The following is a 16,924-nucleotide window of genomic DNA, read 5'->3' on the forward strand; positions in this document are numbered from 1 at the left end:
CACTGTAGCATTGGTAATTATGTGACTTATACGTATTTTTTAAAGCATATAGAATTGTATACTTAAAATTGGTAAATCTTTATGTCGTTGCTAATTATAACTCAATTAAGTTGACACAAAAATTGTTGTAAGTAATTTCACATTTTGACCTAGAATTTCCCCTTTCAGGAAGCTATGCTGTTTAAGAGCTTGTACATGAGCCCAAAGATGTAACCTCAACGATAATATCTATGGAATTGTTTGAAATAGTAAAACAAAATCATAGAACCACATATCCATTAGGAAGAGAATGGTTAGATCCAACTGATCCAATAATAATCTTTTTAAAAAGCAGACTTAAAAGAATATCAGACCCTTCCATAATAAAAAGTAACCAAAACTAGGAATAGATGAGAACTTCCTCAACCTGGTAAATGGCATCTGTGAAGAATCCATAGCTAACGTCATATTTAATGATGATGATTCAATTGTTTTCTCTCTCTAAGATCAGCTACAAGAAAAGAAAGGTCCACTCTTGCCACTTCATTTTAACACTGTACTGGAGGTTCTAGCCAGGAGAGTTAGGCAAGGAAAAGACATAAAAGGCATCCAATTAGAAAGGAAGAAGTAAAACTATGTCTCTTTGCAGATAACTGGATCTTGTTATAGAAAATCCTAAGGAATCTATGTCCCCCCTCCCCAAAAAACTATTACAACTAATAAGTGAGTTTCAGTGAGGTTTCAGAATGAAAGATCAATACACAAAAATAAATTGTGTTTTTATAAACTAGCAGTAAGCAATCCAAAAAATGAAACCAAACAAGCAATTCCATTTACAATTCATCAGAAAGAATAAAATGCTTAGGAATAAATTTAACAAAAAAGTATTAGACTTGTGCACAGAACACTACTAAACATCGTTGAAAGAAATTAAAGAAGACCTAAATAAATGGAAAGACATCTCTTGTTTATGGATTTGAAAAACTTATTAAGATGGCACTACTCCCCAAATTGACCTAAAAATTTGACACAATCTCTACAAAATATTCCACCTGCTTTTATTGCTAAAATTGGCAAGGTGATCCTAAATTTCATGTGTAAATGCAAGAGACCAGAATAGACAAAATAATCAGAAAGGGGAAATGAAGGACTCACACTCCCTGATTTTAAAACTTACTATTAATAGAAAGCTACAGTAATCAAGATGACATGGCACCAGCATTAAGATAGACAAATCAATGGAATAGAACTGAGAATCCAGAAATAAACATTTATGGTCAATTGATTTGGATTTATTTGTTTAGTTTTACTTTCTTTTTGTGTGTGTGTGTGTGTGTGTGTGAGGGGGGATGTTCAGTTGCCTTGTTTTCTTTTTGTTTTTATTGAAACAGAGTATCACTCTGTGGCCCTGGGTAGAGTGCAGTGGCATCACTGTAGCTCACTGCAACCTCCAAGCTATCCTCCTTCCTCAGCCTCCTGGGTAGCTGGGACTATAGGCATGAGCCACAATGCCTGGCTGGGTTTTCTTTCTTTCTTTTCTTCCCTTCGTCCCTTCTTCCTTCCTTCCCTCCTTCCTTTCTTCCCTTCGTCCTTGCTTCCTTCCTTCCCCTCTTCCCTTCTTCCTTCCTTCCTTCCTCCTTTTCTTTTTCTTGGAGACAAGAGTCTCACTCTCTTGCCTGGGCTAGAGTGCCGTGGCATCAGCCTAGCTCACAGCAACCTCAAACTCCTGGGCTCAAGTGATTCTCCTGCCTCAGCCTCCCGAGTAGCCGGGACTAGAGGCATGAGCCACTATGCCCGGCTAATTTTTTCTATATATTTTTAGTTGGCCAATTAATTTCTTTCTATTTTTAGTAGAGATGGGGTCTTGCTCAGGCTGGTTTCGAACTCCTGACCTTGAGCAATCCGCCCTCCACAGCCTCCCAGAATGCAAGGATTATAGGGGTGAGCCACGGCGCCCAGCCTAGTTTTCTCTTTTTGTAGTCTGAAATATGTCTTTTTTTTTTCCTGAGGCTGGATCTTGCTCTGTCCCCTGGGCTAGAGTGCAGTGGCATCATCATAGTTCATTGCAACCTTGAACTCCTGGGCCCAAGCAATCCTCTTGCCTCATCCTCCAAAATTGCTGGGGCTACAGGTGTGTGTTACCAAGCCCAGCTAATTTTTCTATTTTTTGTAGAGATGGGGTCTCATTATTCCCAGGCTGGTCTCAAACTCCTGACCTCAAGTGATCCTCCCTGCCTTGGCCTTCCAAGTGCTAGGATTATAGAGATGAGCCACCCTGCCTGACCTCAAATATGGTCTTTAAATAATAAGAATGAGGCACATCTATATATCCTGATGTGGAAGATGTTTTATTAAGTTAAAAATGTAAGTTCAAGGTGGCCCACACCTGTAATCCTAGCACTCTGGGAGGCCAAGATAGTTTTGTATTTTCTTTACCAATTCTTATGCTTATACTTTATTTCTCTTATCTAATTGCACTGGCTATTACCTCTAGTAAAATGTTGAATAGTAGCAGAGAATGTTGGCATCCTTGCCTTGTTCATGAACTGAGTGAAATGTTTCTAGCATTTTCACTTTTAGGAACAGGCATGAGCCACTGTGCCCAGCTAATATTTCACTTTTTATTGTTATTGTGGAGTGTATTCCTTCTACTTACTAAAAAAAAGTAAACTGTAAAAAATACCTTCTAAAAGGCAGGTCCTTCAGGAGATATTCCAGAAAAAAGGCATTGTTATCATAGGAAATGACAGCTTCAGGCATGTTATTGCCCCTGAAGACTTTCCAGTGGGACAAGATGTGAAGGTGGAAGACAGTGATATTGATGATCCTGACTCTGTATAGGCCTAGGCTAATGTGTGTGTGTGTGTGTGTGTGTGTGTGTGTGTGTGTGTGTGTCAGCTTTTAACAGAAAAGTTAAAAAAATTTTTTTTTAAATATGGAAAAGCTTATAGAATAAAGATATAAAGAAAATATTTTGGTACAACTATACAATGTGTTTGTGTTTTAAGTGTAATTACAAAAGTAAAAAAAATTTAAATTAAAAAGTTTATAGATGGCTGGGTGCGGTGGCTCACGCCTGTAATCCTAGCTCTCTGGGAGGCCGAGGCGGGCGGATTGCTCGAGGTCAGGAGTTCGAAACCAGCCTGAGCAAGAGCGAGACCCCGTCTCTACTATAAATAGAAAGAAATTAATTGGCCAACTAATATATACAAAAAATTAGCCGGGCATGGTGGCACATGCCTGTAGTCCCAGCTACTTGGGAGGCTGAGGCAGGAGGATCCCTTGAGCCCAGTAGTTTGAGGTTGCTGTGAGCTAGGCTAATGCCACGGCACTCTAGCCCAGGCAATAGAGCGAGATTCTATCTCCAAAAAAACAAAAAAAAAAGTTTATGGAATAAAAAAGTTACAGTAAACTAAGGCTAATTTATTATTGAAGAAAGAAAAATATTTTTAAAGTAATTTTAGTGTAACCTGAGTTACAGTGATGTCCTAGGCCTGAACAGTGACTCACGACTCACTGACTCACCCAGAGCAACTTCCAGTCCTGCAAGCTCCATTCATTGTAAGTTCCCTATACAGGAGTACTATTTTTTAAAATATTTTATAGCATATTTTTACTGTACCTTTTCTATGTTTCAATATGTTTAGATACACAAATACCATTCTGTTAGAGTTGCCTACAGTATTCAGGACAGTAACAGGTTTGTAGCCTAGGAATAGGCCATACCATATAGCCTAGATGTGTAGTAGGTTATACCACCTAGGTTTGTGTAAGTATGTTGCCCAATGACACATTTCTCAGAACATATTCCTGTCATTGAGTAGGTTATTAAGTATGAAATGTCTGATTTCCCTAAGTACTAAGTTTGACAGTTGATATCTCTGACATTTCACTTTGACACTTCTTGTTTTATTTTTATGGTGAAGGCACATCCTCAGTCTTTCAAGCACACGGTTTGGCTTGTGATTATCTTTCAAAAATTTTTTAGAGCAATTTTTGTGAAACCATGGATAAGTCAAAACTTCGTGTTATTTTTCAACTTGAGTTTCGTCCTGGAACCAATGCAGCACAGATAGCTCAAAATATCAACGGAAGTGAGGCCGGGTGCGGTGGCTCACGCCTGTAATCCTAGCACTCTGGGAGGCCAAGGCAGGCAAATTGCTCAAGGTCAGGAGTTTGAAACCAGCCTGAGCAAGAGCGAGACCCCGTCTCTACTATAAATAGAAAGAAATTAATTGGCCAACTAATATATATAGAAAAAATTAGCCAGGCATGGTGGCGCATGCCTGTAGTCCCAGCTACTTGGGAGGCTGAGGCAGGAGGATTGCTTGAGCCCAGGAGTTTGAGGTTGCTGTGAGCTAGGCTGACGCCATGGCACTCACTCTAGCCTGGGCAACAGAGTGAGACTCTGTCTCAAAAAAAAAAAAAAAAAAAATGAGCCATGTGGGCAACCTGAGACCAAGGTGGATAATGATGAGCTGAAAGCTGTAGTGGAAGCGAATCCATCTTAACCTATGCGTGAATTAGCAGTAAGGTTTGACGTTACTATTCCAACAATATTGGACCCTTTGAAACAAATGAGCAAAGTAATGAAACTGGATAGATGGATTCCGCATGAACTAAATGAGCGTCAGAAGAGAACTCATCTCAAAGCTTGCCTTTCTTTCCTGTCACGACATAAAGACGAACAATTTCTACACTGTATTGCAACATGTGACGAAAAATGGATTTTTTTGGACAATTGCAAGCGTTCAGCACAATGGTCGGATAAAGATGAAGTGCTGAAACACAGTCCAAAACCGAATATTCATCACAAGAAGCTGCTGGCGTCTGTTTGGTGGTCCAGCGCTGGTATGATCCACTATAGCTTCATGAAACCTGGTCAATTGATTACAGTGATGTCTACTGCAACCGATAGGACGAAATGAGGAGGATGCTTGAGATTAAGTAGCCAAGATTTACATACACAGCCATGCACATAAGAAAAGTAAAAATGAAATGAAAATTTAAAAAGAAAGCAATGGTGGCTGGGCATGGTAGCTCAAGCCTATAATCTTAGCACTCTGGGAGGCCGAGGCAGGTGGATCATTTGAGCTCAGGAGTTCAAGACCAGCCTGAGAAAGAGCGAGAGCCCGACTCTATTTATTTTTTGAGACAGAGTCTTGCTTTGTTGTCCAGGCTAGAGTGAGTGCCTTGGCGTCAGCCTAGCTCACAGCAACCTCAAACTCCTGGGCTCAAGTGATCCTACTGCCTCAGCCTCCCAAGTAGCTGGGACTACAGGCATGCGCCACTATGCCCAGCTAATTTTTTCTATATATATTAGTTGGCCAATTAATTCGTTTCTATTTATAGTAGAGACGGGGTCTCACTCTTGCTCAGGCTGGTTTTGAACTACTGACCTGGAGCAATCTGCCCGCCTCAGCCTCCCAGAGTGCTAGGACTCTATTTATTAGAAAAAGAAAAAAAAAGGCAACCGAGATTGGTCAACAGAGACTGGCCAATCCTCTTGCAAGACAATGGTCGACCACGTGTTGCACAAATAATGCTGTTCAAACTACAGCCATTGGACTTAGAAACTCTCTATCATCAACCATATTCACCAGACCTTGCACCAACTGACTACCACTTCTTCCAGGTTTTCAACCACTTCTTGCAAGGAAAAATATTCAATTCTCAACAAGCTGTGGAAAATACCTTTGGCGATTTCATTGCCACTCACTCTCCAGGCTTCTTCGCTGCTGGCATAGACAAGCTACTGGTTTTTTTTTGTTTTTTTTTGTTTTTTTTTTTTTTTTTTGAGACAGAGTCTCACTTTGTTGCCTAGGCTAGAGTGAGTGCCATGGCGTCAGCCTAGCTCACAGCAACCTCAAACTCCTGGCTCAAGCAATCCTTCTGCCTCAGCCTCCCAAGTAGCTGGGACTACAGGCATGCGCCACCATGCCCGGCTAATTTTTTCTATATATATTAGTTGGCCAATTAATTTCTTTCTATTTATAGTAGAGACGGGGTCTCGCTCTTGCTCAGGCTGGTTTCGAACTCCTGACCTTGAGCTATCCGCCCACCTCGGCCTCCCAGAGAGCTAGGATTACAGGCGTGAGCCACCGCGCCCGGCCTCAAGCTACTGTTGAGATGGCAAAACTATGACGATATTCTAGGCGTATACTTTGATTAACTGTACTGCTTCTTGTTTCAGATATAAGAAACTAAACTTTTGATTCGAAATTGAACATTTCATATTTAATGACCTAATATTTACATAGCAGTTACAATGTATCAGGCATTGCAAGTAATCTAGAGATGATTTAAAGTATACAGAAGGACATGCACAAGTATGTGCAAATGCTACCCCATTTTATAAAAGGGACTTGAACATCCGCAGATTTTGGTATCCTCGGGAATCCTGGAACCATCCTCTGTTGATACCAAGGGACAACTGTAGTGGCTCTGAGGCAGGGGCTTAAAGGATGGACAAGGTGAACTTTCTGGTAGGGAAAACACACAAGAAGCAGGAGAACAAGATGATTGCAGAAAATCGAGCACTACAAGTAAGGAGTTTGCATTTGATGAAAAGATCATTCCAGCTCCAGAGAGGGCCAATTGCACAAGGAAGCCTGGAGACTGTTTAGGGGACCACCGAGTGGTAGTCCAGGCAGCAGATGACATAGTCTTGGCCCAGGGAGGAGGCAGTGGCGAGGAGAGGAGGGCATGGATTAGGAAGATCTTTTGGAGCTAGAATCCACAAGGTTTAGTAATAAATTGAATGTTAGGGACAAGAAAGAAGGTAGAAATATTTCCTAATATTCATCTAGGATAACAACAACATTCCCCCAGCAGGGAGAAGGAAGCGGCCTAAATGGATCTCGTCCTAAGGCAGACCTACTGTGTGATTCTATAATATTTATGCATCTGCAATCCAGAAATGGGGAATAAAAAAATTTAAAAAAACTAATTGAAAGAAATTTTTTTAAATAAAAAAATACATATCTATTTAAAAAATATACAATATTAAGGCAAAGTTCAAAAATAGGCGAAACTGTCCTGTGAAACTAGAGGCCAGAATGGTCATGAACCTTGCAGGGGTGGGCGGTTGCTAGAGACAGGGGTGGGGGGCTGGGGGGCTGGGGGTGGGGAGCAGACAGTGGGGCCGCTGGTAATGTGCTGCCGCTCCACCTGGCTGCTGGTTACACAGGTGTGATCCGAAAACCCATCAAGCTGTTCACTTATGATCTGTGCACTCTTCCCTGTGGCTGCTGTGCTGCAATAAAAAGTTTATTTACAAAACAATAATTTCCAGGTTTTTTAGTGTGTGTCGGGGGTGGGGAGGGTTGTCTTTTTTTTTTTCAACTACTGTAAGTAAATGGGGGAAACTGAGGAAGGCACTTATGGGGTTCATGGGAGCTGATAATGAATCCAAGTGCAGGTGTCAGAAGAGGCAGCTGGGGGTACAAGCGTCAACCTGGGGGAGTGGTCAGGGCTGGGAAGAACCTCTAGAGTGATCTAAAGCCGGTAGAATAGACAATTCGGAGAGTAAATCAGGGAGCACGTGCAGAGCAAAGGGACCCAGAACCAGGCCTGGAGGGTTGGCTGCCCTTTGCGCACGCGCACGTGCACACAGGGCTCATCGCCACTTTCTCCAGCTCCTCCCCCACCTCCCCCTTAGTCCCCCCAAAACCTCATAGACACCCAGCCAGGGCTTGAGAGCCCTGAGCCTCTGGCCCCTTATCCTGCAGTGGCCTGTCCTTCAGTACCCCTCTCCTCTCCCTGGTTTTTGTCCACTCTCTGAGACTTCTTATCTTGGGGAGAATGCCTGCCTTTGAAACCTTCTCACAATCCATTAAAAAAAAAATTAACAAATTGCATTTCATCAAAATTAGAAACTTTTGCTCTGTGAAAGGCAATGTTAAGAGAACAAACAGATAAACCATAGTTTGGGAGAAAACATTTGCAAATCATAAATCCAACCAACAGCTTGCTTTCAGAATATAGAAAGAACTCTCTAAGACTCTACAGTAAGGAAAGAATCCAGCTAACAAAGGGACAAAAGGCTTGAACAAAGAAGATATATGGATGGAAAATGTATTAGTTTCCTACCACTGCCATAACAGAGTGTTACAGAATAGGTGGCTCAAAATAACAGAAATTTCCCATCTGCTCTCTCTTCCAGCTTCTGGCGGTTTCCCATAATCCTTACTTTGCAGCTGTATAACTCCTTTGTCTCTGTCTTTGTCTCCTTTGTCACGTGGCTGCCTTCCTTCTGTGTGTATGGGACTTCACCTCTCTGTGTCTTTCGTCCTCCTCTTATAAGGACCCCAGTCATAATCCAAGTTAATATGTCTTAACTTGATCACATCTGCAAAAACTTGAATAAATATTCAAATAATGTCACATTCTCAGCTGGGCATGGTGGCTCATGCCTATGATCCTAGTATTCTGGGAGGCCAAGGCAGGAGGATCCTTTGAGGTCAGGAGTTCAAGACCAGCCTGAGCAAAAGTGAGACCCCCATCTCTATTAAAACTAAAACTAAGTTAGATGAGCAACTAAAAATAGAAAAAAAATTAGCCAGGCATGGTGACACACATCTGTGCCTATAGTCCCAGCTACTTGGGAGGCTGAGGCAGGAGGATTACTTGAGCCCAGGAGTTTGAGGTTGCTGTGAGCTAGACTGACAATGCCATGGAACTCTCGCCCGAGTGAGATTCTGTCTCAATAATAATAATGTCACATTTACAAGTATACAGTTAGGACTTCAACATATCTTTTGGGGGGACACAATTCAACTCAAAACAGATAATAAGTGCACAAAAAGATGTTCAACATCATTAGCTATTAGGGAAATGCAAATTAAAGCCACTATGACTATTAAAATGACTAAAATAAAAAAAATACTGACAATACCAAAATAGCCACTCTGGAAAATAGTTTGGCAATTTCTCAACATATATTTACCACATAACCCCTCCTAGGTATTCACTAAGTATTTCTCCTAGAGAAATAAAAACTCATGTCTATATAGAAACCTATACCCGAGAATGTTCATAGTTTTATCTGTAATAGCCCCAAAGTGGAAAAGACCCATTCATAGCATGGGCTACTATTTGGTAATAAAAAGGAACAAATTATTCATACATTCAACAACCTGGATGGATTTTTTTTTTTTTTTTTTTTTTTTTTTTTTTTTTTTTGAGACAGAGTCTTGTTCTGTTGCCTGGGCTAGAGTGCCGTGGCGTCAGCCTAGCTCACAGCAACCTCAAACTCCTGGGCTGAAGCAATCCTCCTGCCTCAGCCTCCCGAGTAGCTGGGACTACAGGCATGTGCCACCCTGCCCGGCTAATTTTTTCTATATATTTTTAGTTGTCCAGCTAATTTCTTTCTATTTTTAGTAGACACAGGGTCTCACTCTTGCTCAGGCTGCTCTTGAACGCCTGACCTTGAGCGATCTTCCCTGCCTCGGTCTCCCAGAGTTCTAGGATTACAGGGGTGAGCCACCACACCCAGCCCAACCTGGATGGATTTTAAGGGCATTATATTAAGTGAAAAAGCATCTCAAAAAATCATATATGGGCCAGGCACCCATGCTTGTAATCCTAGCACTCTGGGAGGCTGAGGCAGGAGGATTACTTGAGATCAGGAGTTCGAGACCAGTGTGAGCAAGAGTGAGACCCCATCTCTACTAAAAATAGAAAAATTAGCCAGGTGTGGTGGTACACACCTGCAGTCCCAGCTACTGGGGAGGCTGAGGCCAGAGGATTGCTTGAGCCCATGAGTTTAAGGTTGCTATAAGCTATGATGACCCCACTGCATTCTACCTGGGGTGACAGAGCAAGACTCTATCTAAAAAAAAAAAAAAAAAGTCATGTACAGTAGTTCCCCCTTATCTGTGGAAAATACATTTCAAGACCCCCAGTGGATGCCTGAAACTGAGGATTGTACTGAGCTATATATGCCATGTTTTTTCCTATACATACCATGATAAAGTTTAATTTATAAATTAGGCACAGTAAGAGATTAACAACAATAACTGCCGGGCGCGGTGGCTCACGCCTGTAATCCTAGCACTCTGGGAGGCCGAGGCGGGCGGATTGCTCAAGGTCAGGAGTTCAAAACCAGCCTGAGCGAGACCCCGTCTCTACCATAAAAATAGAAAGAAATTAATTGGCCAACTAATATATATAATATAAAAATCAGCCGGGCATGGTGGCTCGTGCCTGTAGTCCCAGCTACTCGGGAGGCTGAGGCAGCAGGATCGCTTGAGCCCAGGAGTTTGAGGTTGCTGTGAGCTAGGCTGACGCCACGGCACTCACTCTAGCCTAGGCAAGAAAGCGAGACTCTGTCTCAAAAAAAAAAAAAAAAAAAAACAACAATAACTAATAAAATAAAACGATTTGGCTCACGCCTTTAATCTTAGCACTCTGGGAGGCTGAGGTGTGAGGATCACTTTAGCTCAGGAGTTCAGACCAGCCTGAGCAAAAACAAGACCCTGTCTCTACTAAAAATAGAAAAAATTAGCCTGGCGTGGTGGCATGTGTCTGTAGTCCCAGCTACTCAGGAGGCTGAGGCAGGAGGATTGTTTGAGCCCAGGAGTTTGAATTTGCAGTGAGCTATGATGACGCCACTGCACTCTAGCCCAGGCAACAGAGCAAGACTCTATCTCAAAACAAAACAAAACAAAACAACAATGATTGTAAAACTATACTATAATAAAAGTTATTTGAATGTTCTCTCTCTCTCTCTCCCCCCCTTGTACTGTACCTCAGGGAACTAAAACCATGGAAAGTGAAATCTCAGATAAGAGGAGACTACTGTACTGTGATTTCATTTATAAAATGTTCTTGAAATGGCACAATTAGAGATGGACTACAGATTGATGGGCTGGGTGCGGTGGCTCACGCCTGTAATCCTAGCACTTTGGGAGGCCGAGGCGGGCGGATCGCTCAAGGTCAGGAGTTCAAAACCAGCCTGAGCAAGAGCGAGACCCCGTCTCTACTAAAAATAGAAAGAAATTAATTGGCCAACTAATATATATAGAAAAAACCAGCCGGGCATGGAGGCGCATGCCTGTAGTCCCAGCTACTTGGGAGGCTGAGGCAGAAGGATTGCTTGAGCTCAGGAGTTTGAGGTTGCTGTGAGCTAGGCTGACGCCATGGCAGTCTAGCCCAGGCAACAGAGTGAGACTCTGTCTCAAAAACAAAACAAAACAAAACAAAAAACCAGAGTGCATGTAAAATGTAAAAACTGACAAAATCTATATTGCTGGCCTTGTCAGCTGGGAGAAAATAAATAAATAAATAATAAAAAATAGGCCAGGCGTGGTGGCTCACGCCTGTAATCCTAGCTCTCTGGGAGCCCAAGGTGGGCAGATTGCTCAAGATCAGGAGTTCGAAACCGTCCTGAGCAAGAGCGAGACCCTGTCTCTACTAAAAATAGAAAGAAATTAATTGGTCAACTAAAAATATAGATAAAAAATTATCTGGGCATGGTGGCGCATGCCTGGAGTCCCATCTACTTGGGAGGCTGAGGTAGAAGGATTGCTTGAGTTTGAGATTGCTGTGAGGTAGGCTGACGCCATGGCACTCTAGCCTGGGCAACAGAGTGAGACTCTGTCTCAAAAAATAAATAAATAAATAAATATTTAAAAATAAAAATAGTGATGAAATCTTGGCCGGGGGGTGGTGGCTCACGCCTGTAATCCTAGTACTCTGGGAGGCTGAGGTGGGAGGATCGTTTGAGCTCAGGAGTTTGAGACCAGCCTGAGCAAGAGGGAGGCCCCATCTCTACTAAAAATAAAAAGAAATTAGCTGGACAGCTAAATATATATATAAATATAAAAAATTAGCCAGGTATGGTGGCAGACGCCTGTAGTCCCAGTTACTTGGGAGGCTGAGGCAGGAGGATTGCTTGAGCCCCGGAGACTGAGGTTGCTGTGAGCTAGGCTGATGCCATGGCACTCACTCTCGCCTGGTCAACAAAGAGAGACTCTGTCTCAAAAAAAAAAAAGAAAAGAAAAAGAAAAGAAATACACGAGGGAAAGCAGAGGGGAGCATGCACACTCACAAAAACAGAGTATCTTGATGGAGACCAGGTGGTCAGGGAAAGCCTTGCCACCTCAGGGGGCATGGGCAGTGGCCTGGGGAGGCCACAAAACCCAGACAGACCAGAGACATCCAGAGATACCTAAAGACCTAGAGACCCAGAGACCAGAGACATCAAGAAACTTTGAGAGATTCAGAGACTGAAAGACTCAGAGACCCAGGGAGACTCAGAGAAACCCAGATGGACCCAGAGACCTAGAGAGGCCAAGAGATTCAGAGATATTCACATAGTCCCAGAGACCCTGCCCCAGCAAGGGGCAATTAGTGAGTTAAAACTTGCCCATCAGGCCCTTGCAGCCCAGGCCTCCTTTCCAGGCTCAGGACCTTGGCGCTGCATTTATCAAGAGAGGGACGGGGGTCATGGCTCCCAGCCCCGTCCTGTGGGGTTTCAGGCCCTGGGGTCCAGGTGGCCTGCCTCCATCCCTCTTGAAGGTGATGGCGCTTTTACCCCAGGAAGCTGCAGCTGGGAGGTGGGTGGTGCCTGGGCTCACAGGTAGAGGCAGGAGGTGTGGGCCAAGCCCCGCTCCTCCTCAGGAAGGGCCGGATTGGTGGATGGCAGGAGCAGGGCGGGGCCAGGCGGGCTATATTAGCCCACTGGTGGGTGGTTGGGAGTCATTCTGTGGGTAGCTCCAGAGCTAAGGTAAGACTTCTTGCAGGAGGAGTCCGGGCACCAAGAGGAGCACCAGGAGCTCCAGGCTTGTGGGAACCTAGATGGAGGTGCCCAGATTGACCCAAGGGTGGTGGGCGGCATCTTCTTTCCAGCCGCTTGGTTGACGTCTCTCTCTGGGGATGAGGCCTGGTTTAGGACAGTAGCTAGAAACGTTTTAGGGGGCCTCACCTCAACTTGCTCTAAATCCAAGTATTTGTCTAGTATCATTTCTCTCCCTGGGCCTCAGGGTGTCCGGGTCAGTGGCCCTTTCAACTCTCTTCTTTGGTGCAGGGTGGGGTGGGGGTGGTGGTTATGGGTTGGGAGGCCAGAGGAGTGATTAAACTCTTGAGGTTTTGGAGTCAGTGGGCTTCACCTTTAACCAGCTATGAGGCCTTATGCTTCAGGTTCCTAGTCTGAAAATAGGTTTTTTGTAAAATGTGCCTTCCTGCCAGGATAGAATAAGATGACAGCCCAAAGGCATTTAGCACAGCTCCAGGCACTTAGGAAGCCCGTGTTTGCTGCTACTGCTGTTACCCTCTGTCATGGCCTGGGGTGCCGCAGCCTCCAGCAACTCTTTGCTTCTTTTCTGCCCTCCCCATTCCGTGCATCCTCTCTGGCCTCTGCTCTGAGCCCCGTAGTCTCTGCACCGATACCTCCCCCGTCCTGGCCCCCTGTCACCACCCCCTTGACCCGTGCAAGAGGGTAGATGCTAAGTCCTGAGCCTGCTTTCGCTACAGGTCCCCCTGCCACGCCCCAACTCCACCCCCTATGAGATGAGTGAGGCCCAAGACCCTGCCTATGTCCCTGTGGTTATGACCCAGCTGAGGCTGGGGGGCTGCAGCTGGCAAGGTGGGGGCAATGGGTTTCTCCATTTCCGTCAGCACCAGGAGCTCCAGGCCTTCCTCAACCTACTGGGTGAGTTTCCTTGGAGGGCGGGCATGGGAGGGGCTGTGGGGCCTGGTGTCAGAGCAGATGTGAAAGGGGGGGTCCTACCCGAGGCCTCTGCGCCCTTCCTCCAGGTGACCCAGCTTTGGCCGGTGGAAGGGGTCCCTGTCAGAAAGTGTGTTCAGGCCGAGCATGGTGGCTCATGCCTATAATCCTAGCACTCTGGGAGGCTGAGGTGGGTGGATTGTTTGAACTCAGGAGTTCGAGACCAGCCTGAGCAAGAGTGAGACCCCATCTCTACTATAAATAGAAAGAAATTAGCTGGACAACTAAAAATATATATTCAAAAAAATATTAGCCAGGCATGGTGGCGCATGCCTGTAGTCCCAACTACTCGGGGAGGCTGAGGCAGAAGGATTGCTTGAGCCCAGGAGTTTGAGGTTGCTGTGAGCTAGGCTGACGCCACAGCACTCTAGCCCAGGCAATAGAGTGTAATTCTTTCTCAAAAAAAAAAAAAAAAAGAAAGAAAGAAAGTGGGTTCGGTGGCGGCTTGGGCTTCGGAGCGTCTGATGCCACTCTTTGGGGGGGCGGTGATAACCTGGGCCCCGTTTCTCCTCTCTACCCCTAGAGGACAGCTTTGTCCAGGATTTCCTCTCCACAGACTGCTGCTTCCGGGTTTCGGATAAGGTGAGAGGCACTGCAGGGGTGAGGTTGAACTGGTGGGAATTGAGTGCGGCTACCTTATTGGGTCCCCGGTCTGGGGTGGGGGCGCTCCCTTTCCACCCTTAGAACCCCTGTCTGTGCATGCCCCTCCCCACCAGTTTACCTTCTTTTCTTCCCTGCACCCAAACCTCCTTGGGTGCAAGTGAACCAGGCTGCCAGTTCCTGCTCCCCAGAGGCTAACCCCAGGCCCCTCGTCCATCTCTGCAGTATCTCCTGGCCATGGTGCTGGTCTACTTCCAGCGCGCCCACCTGAAGCTCAGCGAGTACACCCACAGCAACCTGTTCTTGGCACTGTGAGTGGCGGGGGCGGGCAGGGGGGCACTGGCTGGGAGGTGTCAGATAGGGCTGGGCAGGTGCTGTGGCCTCCTCTCCCTGACCCCGTGCTGCTGTGGCTAGGTACCTTGCGAATGACATGGAGGAGGACCTGGAGGAGGCCAAATGCGAGATTTTCCCATGGGCCCTGGGAGAAGATTGGTGTCTTCAGGTGGGGAAATTCCTGCAGCAGAGGGACGAGCTGTGGGCACGGATGGGCTTCCGGGCGTTGGTGAGCCGCCAGTGCTGTGAGGAGGTGAGGCTGGGCTTCCCCTGGGGTGGGGGGAAGGCTGAGCCTCCCCCGCATTCACTGTTCCCTCTGCCTCTCCCAGGTCATGGCAAAGGAGCCATCCCACTGGGCGTGGACTCGAGAGCGGCGCCCCCACCATGGTGGGGTTCAGAGGGGCCGTCCTGCCCGCTTCCCCCGAGGCCCTGGCCTGTCACCACCCCCTTGTTCCCTCTGTGACTTGCCCCAGCAGTGCAGCCTCCACCATCCTTTGCCTGCATCATCCAAGTGCCCTTCCCTGACCTTGAAGTGCCACCATCCTGATTCCCAAAATTATCTCTCAGGGGTCAAAAACCCCTGCGGTGGGGACTTCCTCATCATCTTGCCCCCCCAGATGCAGCTGGAGCCAGGCACATACACCCTCCACAGTGAGTTGGGGACAGGAGCTGGGGGGCTGGCAGAGCCTGGGAGGCAGGAGTGGGAACCAAGAGAATGGGAGGGAGGGGCATGAAGGCTGGGGGCGAAGCTGTGCAGCTCCTAGCTGTGTGGGCTCAGCTGGTTTCCTCTCTCTCTGAGCCTCACTCTCTCCTCCCCAGTCTTCCCGAAGCCTTCCTCACACCCCAGGCGCTGACGCTCCCCAGGGGGAAGAACAGCCCGCCACTGGCCTCTGACCCTCGCTCTACTGGCTGCGCCCCAACCTCCAGCCTCCTGTCTCTCGGGGGAGGGGGGTGTCTCAGGCTGGCAGTGCTGCCCCCACCCCTTCCTCCCAACCTGCAACTTCTAATAAATTTGTGTCCATAGGATATCAACTATGGTTATGTCCTGGCTTGGCTCCTTGACCCAGGGGGTAGGGGTGGGGAGGGTGTTGGGGGAGGGTGTTGAGGTAGGGAGAGGTCTGCCGGGCTTAGGATGTGCGGGCACAGGCTCTGTTACAGCTCTGCCCCTTGCCGATGGTGGCCAGTTGTCCTGAAACACAGTTTCCTCTGTAACATCTGTCCCCTAAGGATGATGTGAGCTGCACAGTGTAGATGGGATTAAGTGAGACAAGGTATATGTGGCCCTGAGAAGAGGGCCTGGAACCTACTGGGAAAAAAGCTCAAATGGAAAACAGCTCTGTACTCAGTCTAGAAATGTCTTCAGGGGCAGGTCTATTTAGGAATAAGATTTGCTCCCTTCCCTGGGCTGCAATCAAATAGAATGTAGTAATTATTATAATATAATCTCCTATCCCCAAAAAGACAGAATGAGAACTCAAAGTGTAAATTTCTTATTAATGGAGATGACAGGAAGGCTTCCCAGAGGAGCTGGCATTTGGACTGGACCTGGATATTCGTGGAGACTGTCTCATGCACCTGTAGTCCCAGCTATTCGGGAGGCTGAGATGGGAGGACTGTTTGGACCCAGGAGTTTGAGGTTGCAGTGAGCTATGATTGTACCATTGTACTCCAGCCTCTAATAAAAATATTTTAAAATAAAGACTTGGTCAGTATAAAATTTAAATTCTAGGTCCCTATATGACTTTGGCATGTTATTTAATCTCCCTGTGCCTCCATTGCCTCATGTGTAAAATAGTTTTTGATTTTTAGTGACAGGGTCTCGCTCTTCACCCAGGCTGGAGTGCAGTGGTCTGATTATAGTTCACTGTAACCTTAAACTCCTGGCCTCAAGCAATCTACAATCCTCCCTCTTTGGCCTTCCAAAATCCTGGGATTATAGGTGTGAATCACTGCACCAGGACTGGTGGTTGTGCTTTGGGTTTTGTTTATATATATATATATATATATAAAGAGATGGGGTCTTGTGTTGCCCGGGCAGGTCTCTAACCCCTGGCCTCAAGTGATCCTCCTGCCTCAGTTTCCTGAGTCACTGGGATTACAGGTGTGAGCCACCACGCCCAGTGTAAAATGGGTTCATACAACAGTGAGTGTTGTGGGCTTTTTTTTTTTTTTTTTTTGAGACAGAGTCTCACTTTGTTGCCCAGGCTAGAGTGAGTGCCGTGGCGTCAGCCTAGCTCACAGCAACCTCAAACTCCTGGGCTCAAGCGATCCTCCTGCCTCAGC

The 16,924-nt window shown here is 46.1% G+C and overlaps 1 protein-coding gene across 1 annotated transcript; it reads left to right on the forward strand.

Annotated features, from left to right (window-relative positions):
• The first annotated feature begins 13,460 nt into the window (after positions 1-13,460).
• On the forward strand, positions 13,461-15,667 carry SPDYC (speedy/RINGO cell cycle regulator family member C). Its single transcript, XM_020286372.2, has 6 exons — positions 13,461-13,633; positions 14,232-14,290; positions 14,534-14,619; positions 14,723-14,894; positions 14,971-15,292; positions 15,461-15,667. The coding sequence occupies exons 1-6, from the start codon at positions 13,492-13,494 to the stop codon at positions 15,493-15,495; spliced, it is 816 nt and encodes a 271-aa protein (XP_020141961.2). The 5' UTR covers positions 13,461-13,491; the 3' UTR covers positions 15,496-15,667.
• Positions 15,668-16,924: the final 1,257 nt, after the last annotated feature.

This window comes from Microcebus murinus, chromosome 4 (genome assembly GCF_040939455.1).
Source record: "Microcebus murinus isolate Inina chromosome 4, M.murinus_Inina_mat1.0, whole genome shotgun sequence".
In the NCBI taxonomy this organism is placed as follows: Eukaryota; Metazoa; Chordata; class Mammalia; order Primates; family Cheirogaleidae; genus Microcebus; species Microcebus murinus.